This window comes from Convolutriloba macropyga, chromosome 14 (genome assembly GCF_964194025.1).
Source record: "Convolutriloba macropyga chromosome 14, txConMacr16.3, whole genome shotgun sequence".
Lineage (NCBI taxonomy): Eukaryota > Metazoa > Xenacoelomorpha > Acoela > Convolutidae > Convolutriloba > Convolutriloba macropyga.
In genome coordinates this window covers 41,468,933-41,492,962 of record NC_134481.1, presented here as the reverse complement: position 1 = coordinate 41,492,962, position 24,030 = coordinate 41,468,933, and the positions used below count along the sequence as shown (strand labels likewise).

The 24,030-nt window shown below is 35.6% G+C and overlaps 2 protein-coding genes across 2 annotated transcripts; both read left to right on the top strand.

Annotated features, from left to right (window-relative positions):
• Window positions 1–2,411: 2,411 nt before the first annotated feature.
• Window positions 2,412–14,265, top strand: LOC142353551 (soma ferritin-like). Its single transcript, XM_075405817.1, has 4 exons — window positions 2,412–2,621; window positions 11,824–12,133; window positions 12,666–12,804; window positions 13,925–14,265. The coding sequence occupies exons 1-4, from the start codon at window positions 2,480–2,482 to the stop codon at window positions 14,174–14,176; spliced, it is 843 nt and encodes a 280-aa protein (XP_075261932.1). The 5' UTR covers window positions 2,412–2,479; the 3' UTR covers window positions 14,177–14,265.
• A 421-nt stretch (window positions 14,266–14,686) lies between these two features.
• Window positions 14,687–23,374, top strand: LOC142352937 (uncharacterized). Its single transcript, XM_075405093.1, has 4 exons — window positions 14,687–14,704; window positions 21,782–21,889; window positions 22,571–22,742; window positions 23,127–23,374. The coding sequence occupies exons 1-4, from the start codon at window positions 14,687–14,689 to the stop codon at window positions 23,372–23,374; spliced, it is 546 nt and encodes a 181-aa protein (XP_075261208.1).
• Window positions 23,375–24,030: the final 656 nt, after the last annotated feature.

Here is a 24,030-nt window from a genome sequence, read left to right as displayed (position 1 = left end):
ACTTAATATCATTAATGACTATCATAGTTGGCCTCATAATGATGCAAGTGAAAGTCAATAAATTTTAGCTTTTTTTCAACTATGAGATTATTTTCAAGAAATTATTTCAAAAATTTGGCTTTTGCTCGTATTGTTTTTTTTTGTTGAGTTCTTTCTTCGTCCTTCTTCGCTTGCTATTGATAAATAACTAAATCTACTAAATAGCTAAATACTTTGAGACTATTTTGTTTAGTATATTTTTCAATTCAATGATCTTGTTTTGTCTTATCACTTAGAGTAGTTCATAACCGATACCAATGCCTTTATCATTCGGCTAGAATTAATGTGTTTTGATGCTGCAGTTCATAGTGATTTGTATTTTTAACGGCACTGCTTGTTTTGTCAATTTTTGAATCTTACCTACAATTTATATTTTTTATCATTTCGTCCCTTAGTGATTAATAAATGATGGGTTATGTTTTCCAAAAGTGAGAAATTTGACTTGGGCAAAGATTTTTTGATAAACAATTGCTTTTTAATTGACTTTGAATCGACCAATTATAAAGACATCGTACAAAATTTCGGCTCTTGCAATTTTTAGTGTTTAGGTTTTCGTGTATGTAAGGTTACATGATATGTCGACTATCAACGAATGTTTTTTTAAGGAGGCTGTTAGTCAGGTCTAAATTTTTTTAATCAGTTCGTCGGACAAAAGTTTGTTCAGTGTCACCCAATTTTGCCGCTTTTTTGGCATTTTTCGTGACTTTAATATTTCACTTCTCTGGGCTGGTTTCATTCTTCGTTATTCTGATCAAATTGCTGAAAAGCAGCGTCCCAGCAATCTAAAATGAACAGAGTCAATACCAAAAAAACGTTTCTATCAAAAATATAGAAACGGAGTAAACTGATAAAGCCCAGTTTTAAATGCGCGCGGTACTGTTCTTGTTTCTATCCCAATCGGGGCCATGGCAATCGATGGTTCCGGCAATCTGCATGCGTGTTTTAAATAGCATTTGCAGGTTGCAAATGATGTCAACGGCGTAAACAACGGCCAGGGATTGTGATTAAACAAGTTTTATATTGGACTGCTGACTTCTGATGTATCAAGTTGTTAATCAGCTGAAAATATTATGATTTTGTTCTGATCCATTAACCAAGATACATCACCAGTCTAAATCACTAAGTAGCTCTAATGTTTTGATGACTTTAGGCTACTCTAAATTGAATAATTCAGTGAATCTCTGATTTTGGCTAGTAAAGGTTTCATCTAAGAAAAAAAGCCAGAAGATGAAATGATTTGTAAACCGTCTATTTTGGCGAGGACTGAACATTTCCATGAATTTCAACATTTTGGACTTTTATGGTTCAGATGTTGAACCTTTCGAAATATTTACCGAGAAATTAATTTTTCAGCATTACCCAAAAGTTGAAGGTGATCAATTTTCGCGTTGACTATAGTGTTCGGGCAATTTTGTGTTTTGGCAATTTTTAATAAAATTTATTTATCACCAACCAGATTTATCATCCGGATTTATCACCAAATTTGTTTATCACCAACCAGATTTAAAAACTCTGTGCACATATAACTGTTAATAGTTTTACCAGCATTTCAATGAAAAAGCTATCATTTACCATTGTACGCAAAAATTAACTTGTGAAACTAAATGTCACCGTAAGACCCGTGAGTTGCTTTAAACACTGGAACCTTTCACCGGAGAAAGAACAGCGAGAGTATGCAATCAATGGTAATCAACAGAGAACAACAGAATCGGATTGATCTATAGTGACCATTGTGGTCTTTCTCTGCTGAAATGAGTTCCAATATGTGTTGATAGGAACTTGCGGGTCTCAGGTGACATTAAGTATCATAAGTTAGTTTTTACGTACAATGGTAAAGTAAATGGAATCTTTTCCGTTTGTGCCCGCCCGCCAGCTTAGTGGGTGAATATTTTTTGCACCCCCCAGATGCACGTTCCATTTTTTACATAATGATTTAAATGTTATGACACGTGCTCTGGAATTGGGGGTGCCTAACATACTGAGGGGGGGGGGGGGGGGGACAAGCGGAAAAGATCCGGTGAGTGATAGCTTTCTCATTGGTATAGAAGTGGGCCATTAGTTCGCTGGAGCTTTTAATTTCAAAACTGTTTCGAGTGTCTTGTTAAAATTATTTGCAAGGTTGGTTTTTAAGTCAGTAGTTTTAATGTAATTTTTGTTTCAAATTTTTTGAACATTTTCGGTATTAACAAAAATATCAACATCAACTTGAAGCTAATAAAAATATCGTTACTAATAGTTTTACTCGGCCTAGAGCCCTCGCTTGAATCCAATAATAACTCGATACGTCGAAACGAAATAGTCTAATATTCTCTTAACTATGAATTACATGTTATGCCCAGTTATATTTGAGTCTATAATCATAATGACTTCAGATAATTGAATGCTTGACTTTTGACTGCTTGTTGATAGTATTCCAATAGTACCTTGGCAGTATCTTAGCATGGCCGGCAGTGGCGGTGCTCATAAGGCAGTGAAGTTTGTCACTCTGCTGTCCTCTGTCAGACAGGGCCGTATGAGTGATAGGGTGCTGGCACTCACTAACAAACATATAGCTTCACTAGGTCACTCAAACTCCGTCATTGGTTAGTCCATTTTTAATATCTTTTTCGAATCTATTGTTTCGTACCCCCCACCCCCACCCCAGTGTTTTTACGACCCCGCTTACAAATTGTAATCCGAAAAAATGAAAGAAAGTGCGACTGGGGCAGAAAAGTTTACGCCCTTAAAGCTGGGGTGGGTGTGGGTACATATGTTTGAAACCCACGCGCTCGTGCCATATTTTTATATAATAAATTAAAGTGTAATGACTTGTGTCTGTAACTCGGGCGTGCATAATGTACGGGGGGGGGGGGGGGGGGGTCGGAAAAGCTCATTTTCTATCCTATTTGATATAACATAGGTGTTCTCTTCATATTTATTGTGTTTACCGTATTGATAGTTTTGAAAAATTTTGAACTCCTTATCTAGATGTACAGCTGGGAGGAACCCAAACCAGTCATAACTCGTCGTTTTAAAAACTTCGTTTTTAAAGAACATAATGTTGAGTCTAAGCAGGCGCAACGACTGTGAAAATGGACGGTAATGAATTCGAACCCGCATCTCTACTTTCTAACGAAGTGTGCAAACAGTTACGCCTACTGGTCTTAAGCTCTCAAACTTGGATATCGCTTACAACACATTTTCTTGTTGCTCAAGGCTTCATCTCTCTCTTAGTCAATTATCTGTTGAACAAGTAGAGCTTTTTGTCAAGTTCATCTTATAAACAATTTACATTAGGTTGTCCTCCTCTCTCAACCTAATGTAAATTGTTGAACTTAGAACGATTTCAAACCAAATTTATTTGGGTTCTCCTTGGTAGGCGCTTATCGCAAGTTTACGAAATTGGCACCTATTACTTTTTTATGGCTCAACTTACCTAAGTGACATTTTGTGTGCTGTAATCGATAGTCTTCTCGGTTTTTTTAATAGTCTTTTTTTAATAGTCTTCTCGGTTTATCTAGTATACAGAATCAGAAACAGCTCGGTGATTAAGGCTTTAAGCTCCGTAGAATTTTATTTACATTTACTCAGACGATCTTTTTCATTTTTCAAAATCAAAACACCAACTCAGCATTTTCATGATTACAAACTCAACTGATGTTTTTATGAACTAATTTTTATTAATTAGTTATTTTTATGAATCCGTTCTGATTATCGCAGAACTGTAGCGGTTATTGAGAGTAACGGCTTGCTTCGACTTCATTCTATTGAATTTTTAAAGTGATTTTAATTCAATATATGAAGAGTAAAAATAATATCTAAGTTTTTATTGAGTATTTCCAGAATCGTTCACAGTTAATTAATTTTGAGTTGATTAATTGCTCTCGACAGAAATAATTTTGCAGCAATTATTGGTATCGTGTGTTTTTTATGTAGCATTATTGCTTGACCAATTTGAATTTTCGAGTGACTTTTAGTTCCTTGAACTTGTGAGTTTTCCGTGATCTAAATTGCTCTCTTATTCGCAATTTTAAGCAGCTGAGCTCAAAAAATGTCGGGAGTTTACTACTAAAATTCCACGGAAAATTGTGGCCAAATTGTGGAAGCTATCTACAATAGAATCATGTCCCACCAGTCATTTGAGAGCAATTCGTCCGGTGTTTGCGGGTTGTAATTGCTTCGCAGAACAGATTTTTTATCAGTTTACATTTTGGTCTGGAAATATCTGCGAGCACTGAAAGTGCTAAGCATAAGAGTTTTCATCTCAAGATAGCGAATTTGTTCTTTCATTTGAAAAGTCGAAAATGTTTATGCGAAGAAACAATGAGAAGAACACAATTGAGTTCGATGGGGTGTTCATTTTTATTCGGTTAAATTAGACATGTTTTTTGGAATAGTTATATGCTTCAAGATACGAATTTTACAAAAATAAAGTAATAGAAAATAAGCTGAATGTAAACCATTAACCATAAGTTGCTGCTGGGAAATTCTGAATGATTGTGTAATTGGAAAAAGTAAGAGCTTTGGAACTCTATATTTGAAATAATTGTTCTATGAATTGTTATATTTTCAAAGTTCTAATTAAATTCAAAATTCGAACGATAAAATTTTATATCCCCATTTCCAAAACGTTAACATTTCTATCAAAACTAACCAACCTTGAGATGAGTGTTAGGGTACTGTTTGATATATAAAACTAAACTTCAGTGAAGCAAAGTTGCGCAATTTTCCCGTGTTTGCTTAAACTCGGCATATAGTACCTTATATTTTTTTCTAGAATTTCAAGCAACGCTTATTTGAAAGAGAGTAGAGCTTTATCTGAATCAATTTTATTTTTGCTGTGATTTTTTTTGAAAAGTTGGTCTTTTTCAGTCTATTTGAACTGTTGGTCTTTTTCAGATGTCTTCATAGTCTTTAAACTCAAACAGGTATTTGCTTATTTTACTTTTTCGAATTTTTGTCCTGCAATTGATGCAATTAACGAACACTAGGTCTTTGATAGTTGCTAAAAAAGACTAATTTAGCCGTTCTACTTTATTTCAAGCATTCCACCCCATCATCTATTCAACAGGGCTGTTTTCTTAGAACCTATTTTCTTAATGCACTGGGGTTGTACAATCTGTTTTTAAAATAATTAAAGTCGTACGGTCTATCTTGTCAGTTGTTTGCTCGACCAATTTTTTGTCCTTGAAAACAGAAAAACAGGTAAATCCCATAGGGCATTAACAGCTCTTAGAGCCGTACGGCTCGCTAGTCCCCAAGTATGCGACTCACCGAAACAGTCTAAGAGACATAAAATTATGGTGGGAAGAGTGGTTCTTAGAATTTGACAGCACCTCCTCTTTTAAACCACTCAAAGTTGCCCCCAATTTAACCCCCACCCCAATTCCACCTCCTCATATACCTCATTACACCTGCCCTCCTTCTCCCTCATGTGCAACCCCTGCCCCCTCCGTGTCATACTAAGGAAACCAATCGCTCGCCAGTCGTTTGAGAGCACTTTGCCCGACGTTAGTCGATTATGTTATGGTTTCTAATTTTGCTGTCAAAATTTGGCATTCATGAGCCACTCTTCTGAAATATCCTTGTCACCATATATCACTTGTGTTCTTTAAATTATCATTCCTGCATGTTTTATGATTTATCCATGCAAACAAATCTGTGTTTTCAAAAGAAATTGGAACAACGTAAAATAATGCTATTTTAAAGGTGATTTTTCATTTATTCCGTTTAATTTGTTTATTTTTTGGCAGAGTATTCAAAAAGCTTCTACAGAGAGCAATGTTGTGTGTTTGGAAATTTTGTGATTTGATTGCTCTCGAACTAAATTTGTTGCAGCTGTATTAGTCCTGATAGTCAATTTTTATGCGAATTTTCCTAAGACTGATTTCTCGTCTGATTACCAGATACGAGATATACTGGTAATTCCGATAAGCCTTGTGTCAGGTTGCAGTTGTCTTGAAATGTTACTGGTCCTTCGAGATGCGCAGCGATAGAAAAATACGCCGTGAAGGCGGAAAAGTTGCAAGGGAAATTTTTTAAATATCGAATGCCCCCACACGAGGGCATGCCGGTCGTTTGGGAGCAACTGACCCGTCTGTAGTTGTTTCTGATTGTGGTTTTTGTCCGCGGATAGGGTTATATCACTTCTGACACAAACGCTGAATTTTAAGAGCACCGCTTTTTTGTTTGGATAAATTTTCTCTGCCAAGTTTCAACGATCAGTAATTCCCCCTATGAATTTTATTTGTACACTTCGATAGGTTCTTGATGTATATAAAATAATGATTGGGTGCTATGGTATGATTTTTTATGGTTGAGTTTTAAAGGTCAATATGAGTTTGATGATTGTGTTCAGTTGTTTAATAAATAAAGCACAAAAGAAAGTGTTTAAATTCTGTGCTGCTAAGACCAGATGTAACTTTCTTTGTTGATTTGAAATGCTTTAGGAATCTTGGTTCTTCCAACTTTTCTTTATAGCTGAATAATCCTTCTGGTTTTTGATTTTGTAATGTCTCCTGATATAACGGAAACTTTTGCATGTGTCAGTTTTTTTGAACGTTACTTCTTTGATTCACTTGGAAGTACAAGAAATTGTTGACTGCTCTCAAACGAAAATTGTAGCAATTATATTAGTTCAGTGGTCTTTATGCGATTTTGTGTCTGACCTATTTGAGTTTTCGTTCTCAAAAACGGGATAAACAGGTAGCGCTTGGAGGGCATTAAGTGACCGAGCAGCTCTCTTATAGACTTACGCCTCACCAGTTTCTAAGTATCCGATTCACCGAAAAAGTTTTGAGAAGACATTTCAGGGTGTGAGGGGGAGGTTCTTAAATGTTGGACCCCCACTCTTTCCATCGTCCAACCTCTCCAACCTGGTGATTTGGCCCAGCTCTCGCACAACCCTCCCCATCGCTTGACGCCGTCCACCCACCCCACGCCTCTTCCCCCGCAATGCTAGCATACCCAAGCCCCAGCTGGCTACTGCCGAAGCCAACCGTCCACCCGTCGTTTGAGAGCAATTCGCCCGACATTTGTCGGTTATGTTTAGTTGCTTTTTGTTTCTTATTGTTTCTTATTATGACCTAAGTGACATTTTGTGTGCTGTAATCGATAACTTTTTTTAATAGTCTTCTCGGTTTATCTAGTATACAGAATCAGAAACAGCTCGGTGATTAAGGCTTTAAGCTCCGTAGAATTTTATTTACATTTACTCAGACGATCTTTTTCATGTTTCAAAATCAAAACACCAACTCAGCATTTTCATGATTACAAACTCAACTGATGTTTTTATGAATTAATTTTTATTAATTAGTTATTTTTATGAATCCGTTCTGATTATCGCAGTACTGTAGCGGTTATTGAGAGTATCTGCTTGCTTCGACTTCATTCTATTGAATTTTTTCATTCTATTGCATATACAATAGAATCGTGTCCCACCAATCACTTGAGAGCAATTCGTCCGATGTTTGTGGGTTGTAATTGCTTCGCAGAACAGATTATTTATCAGTTTACATATTGGTCTGGAAATATCTGCGAGCACTGAAAGTGCTAAGCATAAGCGTTTTCATCTCAAGATAGCGAATTTGTTCTTTCATTTGAAAAGTCGAAAATGTTTATGTGAAGAAACAATGAGAAGAACACAATTGAGTTCGATGGGGTGTTCATTTTTATTCGGTTATATTAGACATGTTTTTTGGAATAGTTATATGCTTCAAGATACGAATTTTACAAAAATAAAGTAATAGAAAATAAGCTGAATGTGAACCATTAACCATAAGTTGCTGCTGGGAAATTCTGAATGATTGTGGAATTGGAAAAAGTAAGAGCTTTGGAACTCTATATTTGAAATTATTGTTCTATGAAGTGTTATATTTTCAAAGTTCTAATTAAATTCAAAATTCGAACAATAAAATTTTATATCCCCATTTCCAAAACGTTAACAATTCTATCAAAACTAACCAACCTTGAGATGAGTGTTAGGGTACTGTTTGATATATAAAACTAAACTTCAGTGAAGCAAAGTTGCGCAATTTTCCCGTGTTTGCTTAAACTCGGCATATAGTACCTTATATTTTTTCTAGAATTTCAAGCATTGCTTATTTGAAAGAGAGTAGAGCTTTATCTGAATCATTTTTATTTTTGCTGTGATTTTTTTTGAAAAGCCTTCAACAAAAGTCTGTTGACGCGTATTACAAAATTAATAAAAACGATAAAATGAAATAAAGTTGTTCCAATTAAATAATCGAACATCAAAGATAAATTGTTTTCTATTTGAACTGTTGGTCTTTTTTCAGATGTCTTCATAGTCTTTAAACTCAAACAGGTATTTGCTTATTTTACTTTTTCGAATTTTTGTCCTGCAATTGATGCAATTAACGAACACTAGGTCTTTGATAGTTGCTAAAAAAGACTAATTTAGCCGTTCTACTTTATTTCAAGCATTCCACCCCATCATCTATTCAACAGGGCTGTTTTCTTAGAGCCTATTTTCTTAATGCACTGGGGTTGTACAATCTGTTTTTAAAATAATTAAAGTCGTACGGTCTATCTTGTCAATTGTTTGCTCGACCAATTTTTTGTCCTTGAAAGCAGAAAAACAGGTAAATCCCATAGGGCATTAACAGCTCTTAGAGCCGTACGGCTCGCTAGTCCCCAAGTATGCGACTCACCGAAACAGTCTAAGAGACATAAAATTATGGTGGGAAGAGTGGTTCTTAGAATTTGACAGCACCTCCTCTTTTAAACCACTCAAAGTTGCCCCCAATTTAACCCCCACCCCAATTCCACCTCCTCATATACCTCATTACACCTGCCCTCCTTCTCCCTCATGTGCAACCCCTGCCCCCTCCGTGTCATACTAAGGAAACCAATCGCTCGCCAGTCGTTTGAGAGCACTTTGCCCGACGTTAGTCGATTATGTTATGGTTTCTAATTTTGCTGTCAAAATTTGGCATTCATGAGCCACTCTTCTGAAATATCCTTGTCACCATATATCACTTGTGTTCTTTAAATTATCATTCCTGCATGTTTTATGATTTATCCATGCAAACAAATCTGTGTTTTCAAAAGAAATTGGAACAACGTAAAATAATGCTATTTTAAAGGTGATTTTTCATTTATTCCGTTGAATTTGTTTATTTTTTGGCAGAGTATTCAAAAAGCTTCTACAGAGAGCAATGTTGTGTGTTTGGAAATTTTGTGATTTGATTGCTCTCGAACTAAATTTGTTGCAGCTGTATTAGTCCTGATAGTCAATTTTTATGCGAATTTTCCTAAGACTGATTTCTCGTCTGATTACCAGATACGAGATATACTGGTAATTCCGATAAGCCTTGTGTCAGGTTGCAGTTGTCTTGAAATGTTACTGGTCCTTCGAGATGCGCAGCGATAGAAAAATACGCCGTGAAGGCGGAAAAGTTGCAAGGGAAATTTTTTAAATATCGAATGCCCCCACACGAGGACATGCCGGTCGTTTGGGAGCAACTGACCCGTCTGTAGTTGTTTCTGATTGTGGTTTTTGTCCGCGGATAGGGTTATATCACTTCTGACACAAACGCTGAATTTTAAGAGCACCGCTTTTTTGTTTGGATAAATTTTCTCTGCCAAGTTTCAACGATCAGTAATTCCCCCTATGAATTTTATTTGTACACTTCGATAGGTTCTTGATGTATATAAAATAATGATTGGGTGCTATGGTATGATTTTTTATGGTTGAGTTTTAAAGGTCAATATGAGTTTGATGATTGTGTTCAGTTGTTTAATAAATAAAGCACAAAAGAAAGTGTTTAAATTCTGTGCTGCTAAGACCAGATGTAACTTTCTTTGTTGATTTGAAATGCTTTAGGAATCTTGGTTCTTCCAACTTTTCTTTATAGCTGAATAATCCTTCTGGTTTTTGATTTTGTAATGTCTCCTGATATAACGGAAACTTTTGCATGTGTCAGTTTTTTTGAACGTTACTTCTTTGATTCACTTGGAAGTACAAGAAATTGTTAACTGCTCTCAAACGAAAATTGTAGCAATTATATTAGTTCAGTGGTCTTTATGCGATTTTGTGTCTGACCTATTTGAGTTTTCGTTCTCAAAAACGGGATAAACAGGTAGCGCTTGGAGGGCATTAAGTGACCGAGCAGCTCTCTTATAGACTTACGCCTCACCAGTTTCTAAGTATCCGATTCACCGAAAAAGTTTTGAGAAGACATTTCAGGGTGTGAGGGGGAGGTTCTTAAATGTTGGACCCCCACTCTTTCCATCGTCCAACCTCTCCAACCTGGTGATTTGGTCCACCTCTCGTCCAGCTCTCGCACAACCCTACCCTCCTCCCCGTCGCTTGACCCCCTCCACCCTCCCCACATCTCTTCCCCCACAACGCTAGCATACCTAAGCCCCAGCTGGCTACTGCCGAAGCCAACCGACCACCCGTTGTTTGAGAGCAATTCGCCCGACGTTTGTCGGTTATGTTTAGTTGCTTTTTGTTTATTATAGGTGAGCGCGTATAATGTTACAACTAGATATTCCTTAAAAAGTACGGGGAAGATTTATGCCGATCATAACAGCCTTATTTTTTTCGATCGTTTTTGTATTGTGGCTAAATGAACCCAGGGCTCGGCTGATTTCCTAACATTTAGTCGTTTGGTATGTCTTTAAATTCCTCACGTTTCTTTTTTTGTGCAAGGTGACCATTTGATGTACTCATTCGGGCAGCAAATTTGGTTTCGGTGGTTTCTATAACTCATGAGCTAAATTTGTGAGCGTCACGGTCACGTCCTTTTTTCCCTTCTATGACTAACCTCACTGTCATTGAAATTGTATTTAGTTGAAACCTTAATTTGAAATTGCGTAGAGGTAGACTAAACGCTAATATTTGAAAGTGTTTTTAACTTCATTTAAATTAAGGATAAAAACGGAAGTTCGTTTGGAGAACTCTTTGGTCTCAGTGTTCTTGGCAGTATATTGGGCGACTATTGTCTTGCAATCTGCAGGCCTTGTTTCAACTGTAAATTCAGTTTTGAGTTGCTCTCTGCATTTATTGTAATGGGGTTGGATTTTTTATGCAAAATTTTTGCTTGACCGTTTTCGAGTGACTTTTACGCCCTTGACTTTTTCGTTTTGCGTGATCTAAATTTCTCATTTACAAGTGTCAGCAGCTGAACTCAAGTGACGGCAGCTCACTACTAAAAGTCAAATTAAAAGTGCGCCAATATTGGTGTCATAATTTTTCGGTTTAAATTTTTAGTGGTTATATAATAACCTCTAATGACTCCATTTGTAGCCCCCATAGTGAATTTAGTTACCTCTCCCGTCTGAAGTCGACTGCAATAGTTTGAGAGCATTTCTTCCGACGTTATGTTCTCAGCCAAATTTACGTTAAATTCTGAAGAACATAAATCATCTTTTTATTTAACTTAATTTGTCCCAATTTTTTTCTCAAATCAACTTTTAACTTTTCTTGTGTCAATTGATGATTTCTCGGCCATATTAGCAGTCCTTTGAGACCCTATAAATTTTTTCAAAGTCGAATCGAAAACTTTAAATGGACCTTGTTTCCTTTTGACCCCTATTTGAAGCTACTTAGTTCAATTGAAGAATGCCGCTGTTCTTCTGAAGTACAAATCATACCGCAGATCGCAAACAATAAATACCAAAGGTGTTTCAAATTACAATGTTTGCGTAAATTGTGATGAAACTTGTATTGAAATATACTTCTCTGCCCATTAACCTTTGTTTATTGTTTACAATATTGTTCGTTGTTTACAAGTGGTTGGCTCTAAATTCCTCTTATTACATTGCTATCATTTGCAGCGTGTCATAGAAGGAATTTGAACATTTACAGTGCAAGTCTTAAAGATCAACATCAGAGAGACTCAAATCAGTTTAACTTCAACTCGATCGCAGTAAAGTCGCTTCAGAAATCTATAACAAAGCAACCAATTAACAAAAACTTTCACTTTTTAACTCATAGACCCTTTTTGTCAACTCAAAGTAGATCCACAGCAATGTCTCAGTGTCGACAGAATTTTCACGAGGAGTGCGAGGCTGGCATCAATAAACAGATCAACATGGAGTTGACGGCTTCCTACATCTATCTTTCCCTCGCATACTACTGCGACAGGCATGCATGCTTAAATAAAGGAAATAAAAGTAAACCCCCCTTGAGGGAAATAAATTTAGATCTTTTCTTATCTCATGATATTTTTTTAAAAAAAAGTATGGACGCTTAAACGGACATTGCACAAACTTCGTTTCTTATTTAGTTTGTAAAACCAAACTTTTAAATACTTGTAAATTTATCTTGTATTTTTTAGTGATCTATCTGATGTATAGATTTAGTTGTTTTTTCCCGGAAGTGAAATATTTAATTTACAATGAATCTTGGTTCGTTTCTGGGTATACAATTTTGGTCAGTTGTTCTCAATTTTATCTCGCGTTTGACCATTTTTGAAGTCTCTTGAGTAATATGTACTCCATTTAAAGAACTCGATTAGTATAATTTTGACTGTTATTAACTCTCTATTGCCAGGTGCTAAGTTTATTTGCTTACTACTTGTATGGTTATTCGAAATTTTCCGATTGCATAATTTCAAAAAAAATTATTAATTGAAGTGACATACAACAATTCCTGCATGTCTGTGTGTGATATAAAGAGATGATGTTGCACACAAGAACCTGCACAAGTTTTTCAAGAAGAGTTCAGATGAGGAGAAAGACCATGCTGAGAAACTGATGGAGTACCAGAACAAGAGGGGAGGAAGGATCGTCTTCCAAGACATCGCCAAACCAGAGGTACGTTTTGTTCGTCCCCCAAGTACTAAGTAACTGCCCTGGAACGAAGTTCGCAGCATTTATTGTAAACGTGTTGGTCTTTTTTATGTAAATTTTTTGCTTGACCGTTTTTGCGCTTTTCTTCTAGAACATTCGTTGTTCTCAAGTGACTTTTTCACGCTTTCGATCTTCATTTTTGAGTGATCTCGATTGCTATCACTCCGAAGTAAGGCTTGTTGCAAATATAAAATTGGTTGCAGCATAGCAACAAGAAGGGTCGGATAGCCGAGTGGGCAGTGCTTCTGGTTAGGGAGCGGGAGGTCATTGTTTCGAATCCCGACGTGGGCCAAAAATTTTCCACTCGCGTGTCGTTCGAGAGCAATTTTTCTGACATTAGTCAGTCGGTTTATGTTTTGACCTTATTTTAGAGTTTTTTTAATGATTGGTTATAATAGTTTTCTTCAAGGGTTGATTTTTCGGCACATTCGACTGCTCGTTTTCGGTTTTTTGTGGCTATGTTTTTATTTGTGCAAAACTTCTGCTTGACAGTTTTGAGTTTTTAAAACAATTTTTTTGGCTCGCTTGAGCGATTCAACTTGACTTTCTGTCTTCAAAAACGGGATAAATTGGTATAGTCCAGTGCATAAAGCGTATGAGCTGCTCTCTTAATGCTGAAAGACTTCCAAGCTCTAATTCCAAGTTCTAAGTAAGTTCCAAGCTCTAATTGATTCGACAAAATTGCTGAAGAAGGTTTGAGGATAAGCTTTTCATGGTTTAAAGGGCGAGCTTAGACAGCCCCCTCCTCCCCTCTAGCCCCCACCCAATGTTTTCTTGCCCTCTCAGGCTAGCCTCCCTCTGCTTAATCTAGCTACAGTGAAAGCCAAATCTTCCCCTGTCCTTTGAGAGTAATTTGTGCGATGGTAGTCGTTAAGTGACTCTGCTAAAGTTAGTTTGCAATTCGGACTTACATCTGGAACCGCTAAGTTGTTCTCGATGAATTCCAGATTGCCTAAGGTACTTCATCAGAGGCAGGTAACCTTTGCGTCTAAGTTGTACAGTGATCTTTTGTATATGGTCATACTTTACGGCGGTCTTAAAATTTCCGGACCTCGTTAGTAATTTTAATAATATCTTTATGCAGACCTCAGAGTACGGAAGCATTGTGGACATGTTGACTTTGACACTCAAACTGGAGAGAGATGTGAACCAAGCCCTCATTGACCTCCACAAGGTTGCCGACAAACACTCAGATTTCCAATTCGCTGACTTCTTAGAGGGAGAGTTCCTGAAGGAGCAGGTAGACGCAATCAAGGAAATTTCAGACCTCCTTACCAAGGCTAAGAAGTGTGGACCTGGACTGGGAGAATTCCATTTTGACGAGGAAGCTCTCTAGTGCGCTTGTAGTTGTGTTTCCAGAAGAGACAATTTTGGAGTTTGAATTGATGTTTAAATTTTAATGAGAAATTAAAAGTTATTGTTTTACAGACATTTTTGTCAGATGTTATGGTCCTCGTGATTATTTCGATTAAATCGAAGGAATTACGGGCGATTGGTCCGAAGGCAAGGTTCATCAAATAATTTACTGAGGAAATGATGGTAGCAAGCCGAGCTGTTCAATTTTTATGATCAAATCCGAAAAAATGCTTCAAAGTTTACTTTTTGATAAATAGTCACCTCTCGAAGCTTTACGTTAGCCTTTTGTGAATTTTTGAAGTTCTTTAAATTTAAAATTAATGGCTCCTAAAGAAAGGCCACAAAAATATATTGGCTCTTTTTAACTCAAAATATCAGTGATTCAAGAGTTTTCAGTTACTTTTCCGGATTTTTGTTTGGTGTATGTGGCTCTCATTTAGCATTCAGTCATGCGATAATTGGTTGAAGTTTGTTTAATTGCTCTCGGACGATGTTTGAAGCTGTTATGGTAAGTACTGTGTCTTTTGTTTTTATGCTGAAATTCCGCTCAACTGTGTTATTACATCTTGATCTTGCCTCATTGATTTTTTGAATTTTGACCTCATTCAAAATTTTAAGCTGCACTCAAATGATGTCAGTTTTATTAATAGCCGCACAGCGATAGCTGGGGCTATTATTGGCCTTCTCTTGGTTTTTACGATTCAAAGAATTTGAATTGTATTGGGGCGCTGTCTTTTAACGACTTGAAGAGTATTGGAGAAGTCCTTTTTTTTAATCAATTTTACTGGAGTGATTTTTGAAGCGGGAAATGAAACGCGTGAAAAAAATTGGAGTGATTTTGGGGCTGAACAAAAGCTAAGAGCGGAGCGAAAAGAGAGTGGTTTTTGTTCTTACCGCTGTTTTTGAGAGAGCGAGAAATTGAGGTGTGAAAAAATTTTCTCTAAGCGAGAGAAATTTTTTTGTTCACGTGCGGCTTTTAAAAGCAGTTTTTTTTGCAACTGCTGATGGTTATGAGGTTTGATTATGATAGTGTATTAGTTTTAGGCTTGTTTTGATCGGAATTGAGGGTTTCAAGTATATAATTCTGAGTTTAATGCTAATTTGGAGGTATTTGATCAGTTTTGCTGATTTTTAGACGAAATTTAATGATTTTTTGCCTGTTTGTTTTGTATTAATGCTGTGAGTGGGATTTGAATGGAAGCTTGTTACTTAAGGAATATTCAGCTACCAATTAACTAAAGTTTTATTGGTGTAAATCTTTCTTTTCTTTCGAAACTTGACAGAAAAATTGAGAAATTTTAAACCATTTTTATTATTTTTTTTGCAGTTTTTCTTTTTTCTAAGTCTCAGACAAGTTTCTTAGCCTATTATGACTCGCCCATTGTTTTGCGAGCTTTCCATTGCCCTAATTGGAAAGGAATTTTACTCGGCTTTACGTTTCCTTGTACTATTAAAAAAACTAAGTTAAAAAACTTCAAGTTTTTATAGTTTTTTGTTCAATTTGTTTTTGAGTGCCGTTTCTATTCTTCCTTAATTTTTTTTGGCATTTGTGGAGGTTCAGGGTTCACAATAGTTATCCTAGTTGTGTAGCCAAAAGTATAATAAATTTGAGTTTAATGCTAATTTGTAAATTTTCGATCAGTTTTGCTGATTTTTAGACGAAATTTAATGATTTTTTGCCTGTTTTTTTTTTGTTTTAATGCTTGAAGTGGCATTTGCATAAAAACTTGTTAAGAAATATTCAGATACCATTTGATTAAAGTTTTCTTGGTATAACTCATTTTTTTCTGAGGAAAATTGACAGAAAAATTGAGAAATTTTAAAACCATCTTTCTTATTTTTTGAAGGGTTTCTTTTTTTAATATTAGACAAGTTTCTTAGCCTTTTATGACTTGCCCATTTATGACTTGCGAGCTTTGCTCTAATTGCAAAGGAATTTTATTCGGCTTTATGTTTCCTTGTACTATAAAAAAACTCAAGTTAAAAAAACTTAAGTTTTTATAGTTTTTTTGTTCAATTTGTTTTTGAATGCCGTTTCTATTCTTCCTTAATTTTTTATGATATTCAGTGTTCACAATAGTTCAGGGTTCACAATAGTTGTTCAGTTGTTTAGTGTTTAGTCATAAGGATGGACAATTTACTCCTTCGAGTCGTTTCCGGAATTCTTCCGGCTATGTTTTTTTTTAAGATCTGTTCACACATTTTCATGATTTTTGAAGGCAAATTGGAGTAGTGATTTTGGTCACGCCGAAACAGGAAATGGAGCGAAAAAGCGAGTGGTTTTGCGGCGTGAATTTTTTTTTCGATCTAATTTTAAAGTAGCGTGAGAAAACGGTGTTTGAACAAAAATTCGATTTCTCGCTAGTGGTTTGTTCACATGCGGCTATTTCACTTTGATTTTTACAGTTTTTCGATTTTTTGGATCGGATTTTTTTTCTAAATGGTGTTCCCAATCCATCCATAGTCCGTTTTTGGTCTAGTTTTCTGTTTAGTCAATGAAAATTCTTTGAATTGTACGTCAGGACTTGTCCTGCTATGTTTTTTTATTTCGTCATCATGATTTTTGTTACGACCATATGACGTCACAGCCACTTTTTGTTCATTCGTTCCTGCAATTTCAACTGAATTGCATGTGTGACGTCATTTTTCGCTCTTAGTGGAGCGAGTTTTTTTGTGCATGCGGGTGATTAAATTTTTGTTCACACTTGACTTACCTCACTCTCAAAAATGACTTCCTCAATTTGAAATTGACTTTTATTTACTTTAATTCAAAGAGATAAGGTCAAATGGGTGTGTGTCACTCAAATGAAGGTTATTTAAGATCAGCTAATAGAGGCAGCAATAACTTATACAGATTTTTAACCAAAATATAACAGATCAGCCTTCAATGAAAAGACGAATTTTTTTGGTCTGTCTTTACTGTTTTTAGACTGCCGATCTACGAATCTATTGCGGCTATTTTCTGGCAATCTGCCAGCTATGTTCTAAATTTAACTCATTTTTGAGGTTAGAATAAGCTCTGAAAAAATCAATTGAAACGCTTTGTAAACCATTTGACCGCTCTTATCCGCTCCCTCAGGCTGAAGCAAGCTTCAAATGAATGAATCCGCGCCTGTTATTTGAAAGCAATTCTTTCGACGATAGTGAGTTAGATTCTAGTAAAAACGAAAACAGCCGAGTTTAGTTGAATAACACAATTTATTTTGAGCTGGGGTGGGTAATAAGTTCAAAGCCGTTACGCTCCTTTGTGGTAATGGAATCTACTCAAAAATGTGATGAGATTCCTCTTAGCTCAATGAGTTAGAATCCTAGAACTTAGGAGACTCAAGAGCGTCTTGCGTTACTTGCTTTGCAATTAGCTGCAAATTTTTGCTTCTGATTTGGGTTTTCCGATGGACTATCAAAAGTCATGTCAAAGTGCAAAAAACTTCGTTTTTCGTCATTTCACTAAGTGGTCTATAATAAACTTGAGTAATTGAGTCCTGCCTGTCGTAAAAAGCAATCGGCCCGACGTTAGTCTGTTATATTTTAGCTGCAAACCTGTACGATGAGTGTAGCTATATTGCGGTGTTCCTATTTTTTTTACAATCCAAAGAATTTGGATTGTATTGGTGCACTGTCTTTTTGAAGATCTGTTCACATTTTCATGATTAAATTGGTGATTTTAGTTACGAGTTGAAAAACGAACGAAAAATGAGTTTTTGATATTTTTAAGTAACGTTCAATTAAACTGAAATTTTAAAACTTATTTTAATTCTGCGTTTAAAGTAAAATTAGAAATTGGTGTTTGAGCAAATTTTCGGTTTTTGAAAGCAAATTTTTTTTCGTGTGGTAATTTGACTTCTAATTGTTCTGGATTTTTTCCCTCTTGAATTTTCTCTTGCTGAATTTTTCTCGATTTTTTAAACTATTGGTTTCAATAGGTCATACATGTGTTCTAATAATGCATAATTGTTTTCTTTTTGAATTCATCAAAAGACAGTTATGGTTTATTTGACTCAGACACTGATTGTTATTAGTAGCCGCAAAGCGATAGCTTGCGCTAGTATTGGCTTTCTCTCGATTTTTTGTTTCGTCGTCAAGATTGCTGTTACGACCATATGACGTCACATTGCTTTAAATGTGTTTAATTCATGCAACTTTAACTGAATTGCGTGCGTGACGTCATCATCCACTCTTATTGGATAGAGTTTTGTTCATTCGCGTGATAAAGTTTTTGGGCCCGCGTGACTTACCTCACTCTCAAAAATGACTTTCTCACTCTGAAATTGATTTTTCTCTACTTAAATTCAAAGAGATAAGGTCAAGTGTATGCGGTTACTCTAATTGAAGGTTATTTGACAGCAGCTAATAGAAGCAGCAATAAGTTATACAGATTCTTAATCTAAAATTAACATCTCAGCATTCAATAAAATGGAATTTCTTTTTTCGTCAGTTTTTTTAATATCTTTTTGAGACTGCAGATCTACCAAGATATCGCGGCTATTTGCTGGCAATCTGCCAGCTATGTTGATAGAATATCGGAGATTTTTTGAGTTTTGACCGTTTTTATGTTTCTCTTTAATTTGCTGTCTCTTATTCTCATTAATGACTGGTCTCATTGGCACACTAATGAGACGTAATGCTAGCAATATAAGATTTTTAGTTGCTATCTGAAGGTTTTAACTACTTTGCCACAATTTGTTTTCGAAAAATATTAGATTTTTTGGTTTGCCTCGTTTTGTAGGTTTTGTTATTTCATATCATTGAGACTGCCTGATGACAGTTCTCAATGACTCTTCAATGACAGTTCTCCTTAATGACAGCTCATATTTATTTTTTTTTCAATATTTCGAGTTTTTCAATATTTGTTTTCCAAAACTAATAGCTATTTTTGAATTTTGATTGTATTTATTGTACTTCTTGTTGTGTTGTATATCAATCTCATCATCGACAGGTCTCACCGTTTGATAATGAGGCTTAAAGTAATCGAATTATTTGTTTGGTACATAGCAAAAGTCATTATGATTTTCAGACCAATTATTGGCCCATTTTTCATTGGTTATTTAGATTGTCGAATGAGTTAGCACCATTAATGACAAGTGTCATCGGTTTGTAATTAAGCAAATATGAATCTTATCCTAAGTCATTTTTTTCACGTGAGATCGTAGCGTTGATTTTGATTACTTTTAAAGTATGTCTTCATATTTGTGGATTTTTGAGTCTTTAGCGTTTCTACTGCTTTTCTAGTTGTCTTGTGGCTTTGTCTTAAAAATAATTGTTCTCACTGACTTTCTAATGCGGCGTAATTGTTGTCATCAGCTTTTAGCTATCGCTTTTATTGATTTAGATACCATTTGTTTTTGAAAGGTTTTTGGCGAGTTATTGAATTTAAACTTCCTTTTTTCCTTTTGCTTTTTCTTGTAACTGTAATGCTAATGGTTTTTATGACTTTAAAGTTGTATTTTTCTGTGATTAAAAATTTTGTTTTGTGTTGGTCTTGCTTCGACGCCATTAATTTTTAAAATGATTTTGATTTTTGCCAATTTGCCCTTTTTCTGTTTGCTTATTGATTTCCACAATTTTGCTGAATTATCTTGTCACTCTTAGGACACGTAGTCTCGAACATTTCTGTAAAGTATAAAGTGATTCTGGTTTTGATTTTCTTCCCGCTCAAGAAAATCAATTTTTATTTTTAAAACTTAATTTAAGATAAACTAGTTTAAGGTCAAAGAAATTCAAACGCGTAATTATGGTCCCTATTAAAAGTTTTTTTTGCGGAGTAAATTTGATGAAATTTTGTTTTTCACTAGTTTTTTTTACAAATAGTTTTGTGGCGTTGATGATTTTTTCAACTCATTTCTGTTTCTAATTACATTCTACGACCGCAAGTCTATTTAGCAACTATTTATTCCGGGAATCTCACGGCTAGGTCTTCACCTTCTACTGAGATGATTTAGCTTCTTAATATTAATATCAGGTGTGGCTGTGTTATTTTGAGCTCACAAATTTTGTCAGTAATGTTCGGTCACAATTCAATATATCTTGTTGTGAATATAATTATTGTCAATGTTGTCAATGTAAGTTAGTATAATTTATTTTTGTCCTGTTTGTCTTTTTCGTGAATTTTTTTTTTGGTAAGTTTTTCATCTGGTTTAATTTTCTGTCCACACAAGCGATGATTGGTAGAGGCCGACACCATTAAGTCTATATGACGCTCCTATTGATTATGTAGGCCCTAAGCGTACGTCATTTTACCGAAGTTGCTGATGAGAGCGAATCCCAGAATTTCGAGGACAATTTTGAGAGATTTGGAACCTTTTTTTGCACCTTCATCTGGTCAAAATTATAGGTACCTCACTTTTGATTAATATGGTAAAAGGACTTTGGTTGAAGGATGCGATAGTTAAATTATTTTCAAATAAGGATTTTTCGAGAGGAATGTCATATCAGATATCGCAAATGCTCATTTCTATTTCCCAAGAAAAATTCAATATACCATTTTTCCTTTTGGCATGATCAATTTATATAGAGCTCGCTAAGTTTATTATCTCCTAGCTGAATTATTTGCGATTAAGTTAATTATTTTGGCTTTCTTGGGGAAGCTTGTTACTTGTATCCATTATTTTTTGGATAATTTTCTGTTCTATTGTAGGTTCTATCCTGTCGTTATTTTTTCTCAGTATGTGTTTAATTTCTTAGTTTCAGTTTTTTAAACTACGTTTTGTGGCAACGTGTTAATCCTGTTATGTTTGCCTTCGAATCAAATTGAAACTACACCAAGATCTTATATTTGTGAGAAATTTTTCTGACCTAGGCTGGTTTGGTTTTTTTTTTCGAAGAAAGCTGAAACAGATTTGATCAAGTAGTTCTTTTGTTGAAAAGATTTGCTGCATCTTTCTCCACTGCGCGAAGTGTTGGTTTAATAATTTCGGAGAAAAATTTTAAAGTTCCAAGTAATCGTAGCCGTTTGGTGGATCTTAATTGTGCAAAATTTTTTGCTTGACTGGTTTACATTTTTCATGTGCTTTTTTTCTAAAGTTGCTTTCATTCACTATTTTAAGCAGCTGAAAAGTGCATATATATACATATATATATATATATATATATATATATATATATATATATATATATATATATATATATATATATATTTCCATTTTAAATCATTGCAATAGTCTGTTATAACTTATTGAGACGCCTATTATAAATTCTAAAAACATGTCCTAGAATAAAAGTTTTTGCCCCCCCCCGGCATGAAGACTGTTGAGTTACAACCAAGCCTCGCCCGGTCCTTTGAGAGAAATTTGTCTGACGTTAGTCCGGTGTTTTTGTGACGTCGTTGTTATGAGGAGGTTTATATTCAATTTTGCTTGTAAGGTTGATAAAATAACCCCTGTTCTGTTTTCAATTGTAAATTATTTCTTGATATCTGCAACTTTTTTTCTTGCAGAAAATTGATTTGACGATATATGTTTGTATCTAACTGGCATAATTTTGGAATTGAAAAAATTACTCCAACAAAAAGGGATGACTAATAAAATCAATAGTAGATTTGGATAATGTCTTTTGGAAAATATCTTTCTTCAATTTAGTTCTGTTTTAGACCCTAAAGAGACGCCATTTCCTCTACTTGAACTACCTCTCCATTGGTATCCAGACAAAACAAAGGTCAGTTTTAACTAATACCTACTGTGCATTCGAGCTGGGGCCCGTAAGTGAATAAGGGCACCTATTTTAATAGTCACCTAATGTCTATTATGGTCATTAATTCGAACCAAGAAGATCCGAACTTATTTATCCATCGCTTGAGCGTAGTAGTGATATCCGCATGGTTTAAACTTGTGTTTTTCTATGTCGTGATCCAAACTTAAAAAGTTTTCTTTTTTTAATATTTTGAAAGGTAATGAAAAGACAAAACAGTTCCATTTCTGGAGCGTCCAATTCAAATAGGAGTTGAAAGACAAAATTTGTCGCAAACGTTGTATGAGCACAATGTTTTGATTGAGGACAGAGGTGCAGCAGCTTTTGTTATATCTCTTGATCCGCCGTGGTTCGAATCTTGGTCACTCAAACTGTTAAGTTACTGGAGGTCGGAGTACATTTTATCCGCAATATTTGTCTGACCGATTTGACTTCAATCACGCTTGACTTCCTGATTCTTGCGTGATCTAAATTTCTCTCTAAATCGGAATTAGAGAGCCCCCCATACGCAAGGTACAGCGCGCGTATCATTATATAAAAATATGGCATGTGCGTTCTGGGGGGGGGGGGGCTTAGCAATTTATTGGGATTTGCTACAGTTTACTAAATGTCAAATTAAATGTACAGCAAAATAATTTTCATTTTTTCAGAATAGATCACTTTTATCGTGCAATCTTTTTATCTTGTTCAGGCTCCAAGTTGGCTGCAAGAGGCGGAGTCGACAATGTTGAGTGCGGATGCCTTTCTGATGATCACGGGAGAGTACAACCGCAGTGTCCCCCCTGCCCTCTCAAACATGATCAACCACTTCGGAACCAATGTCTTCTCCACTAAACCATCCGGCATCATTACTTACTCACTAGGTATTTCAAGAACCTTCCCCCTCAGCTTGTGAGCATATAAATTTTACGCGACCAGAAGGAGGTGTTATTTATTTTTACATAGTTTCCAAGTGAGTGGTCAAAAATGGAGGGGGCGTAGAATAAATCCGCCCGTTCTTGTTGTAATCAGTTGTTCGTTTATGGAACTGTTCTCAGTGGAATATGTGAACTGATGATTTAATCTAAGTGGTATTCTGTAGTTAGTAGCAATCAGCTCAAATAATTGCTATGTTACTGCATAGAAATACATTTTGCAACGATGTGATGAAGAGACCGGGGGGGGGGGGGGGGGGGGTGCATATAGAATAAAATCGCTCCGATTATTCAGACCCAAATTAATGCAATGGAGATCATCTTATTTTGCAGGAATGGGTGGTGCTAACTCTAGAACGGGTGTGAGCTTAATGGTGCAGGAACTGGGTGGAATTCCAGTCCCCATGGCCTGTTCAGTCGCGAATGTTGCAGCCAAACTCAACGAACAGGGAGAGTTCCATAACCCCGATTCCAAAGACTCAATTGCAACTGTCAAATTCTTAGAGAAGGTCATCAATCATACTGCGTGGTATGCGAATGCACTTAGCAGTTATAGAAACAGTCACGGGGAACTCAAATGAAATAATTTTTAAAATTTTTCTAGATTTATTTTGAATAATTGTTGTGAGAAACTGTTTTGTTTGTAGAGTATAGACTTAACTAGATAAGTGACATTTACTTCCGCTGGTTTTACGGAAACCGAAGTACCGAGTGAAGGTTGACTTAGATGGGTCTACTTTTTTTCACACCGATTCATTTAACACCGAAAATGCTAGCACCATATCATTTCACCCCGTAAATTAGCAGTTGACATTACGTGCGTATTTTCTCATAACTAAGCGGATAATTTAATCCCATTTTTGGTTAAGTGATGTTATATAAAAGATGTTATATGCCAATTATATAAAGGATTAAAATCTAGGTGAAATGATCGGTGTGGAAAAAGTGGGAGAGCCTGCTGGAATAATTGCGAGAGTATATCAGATGGGCCAAACTGAGAAAGTTAATACGGAAATTATTTTCAATTCATTTGAGAAGGGAACCTCATGTTCACTATTTTCATCTGAAAAAACGGAAGATTTGTTTACGAACAAATGGCTTGGGCAGTTTTTGATAGGCTAGAACATTATTCTTGACTTCTTGGCTTTTTCACGCCTGAGTTCTCGTTTGTGAGTGATCTATATCGCTCTTTCTGAAATAAATTTGTCTAATATAAAATCAATTGTGAGCGAATGGG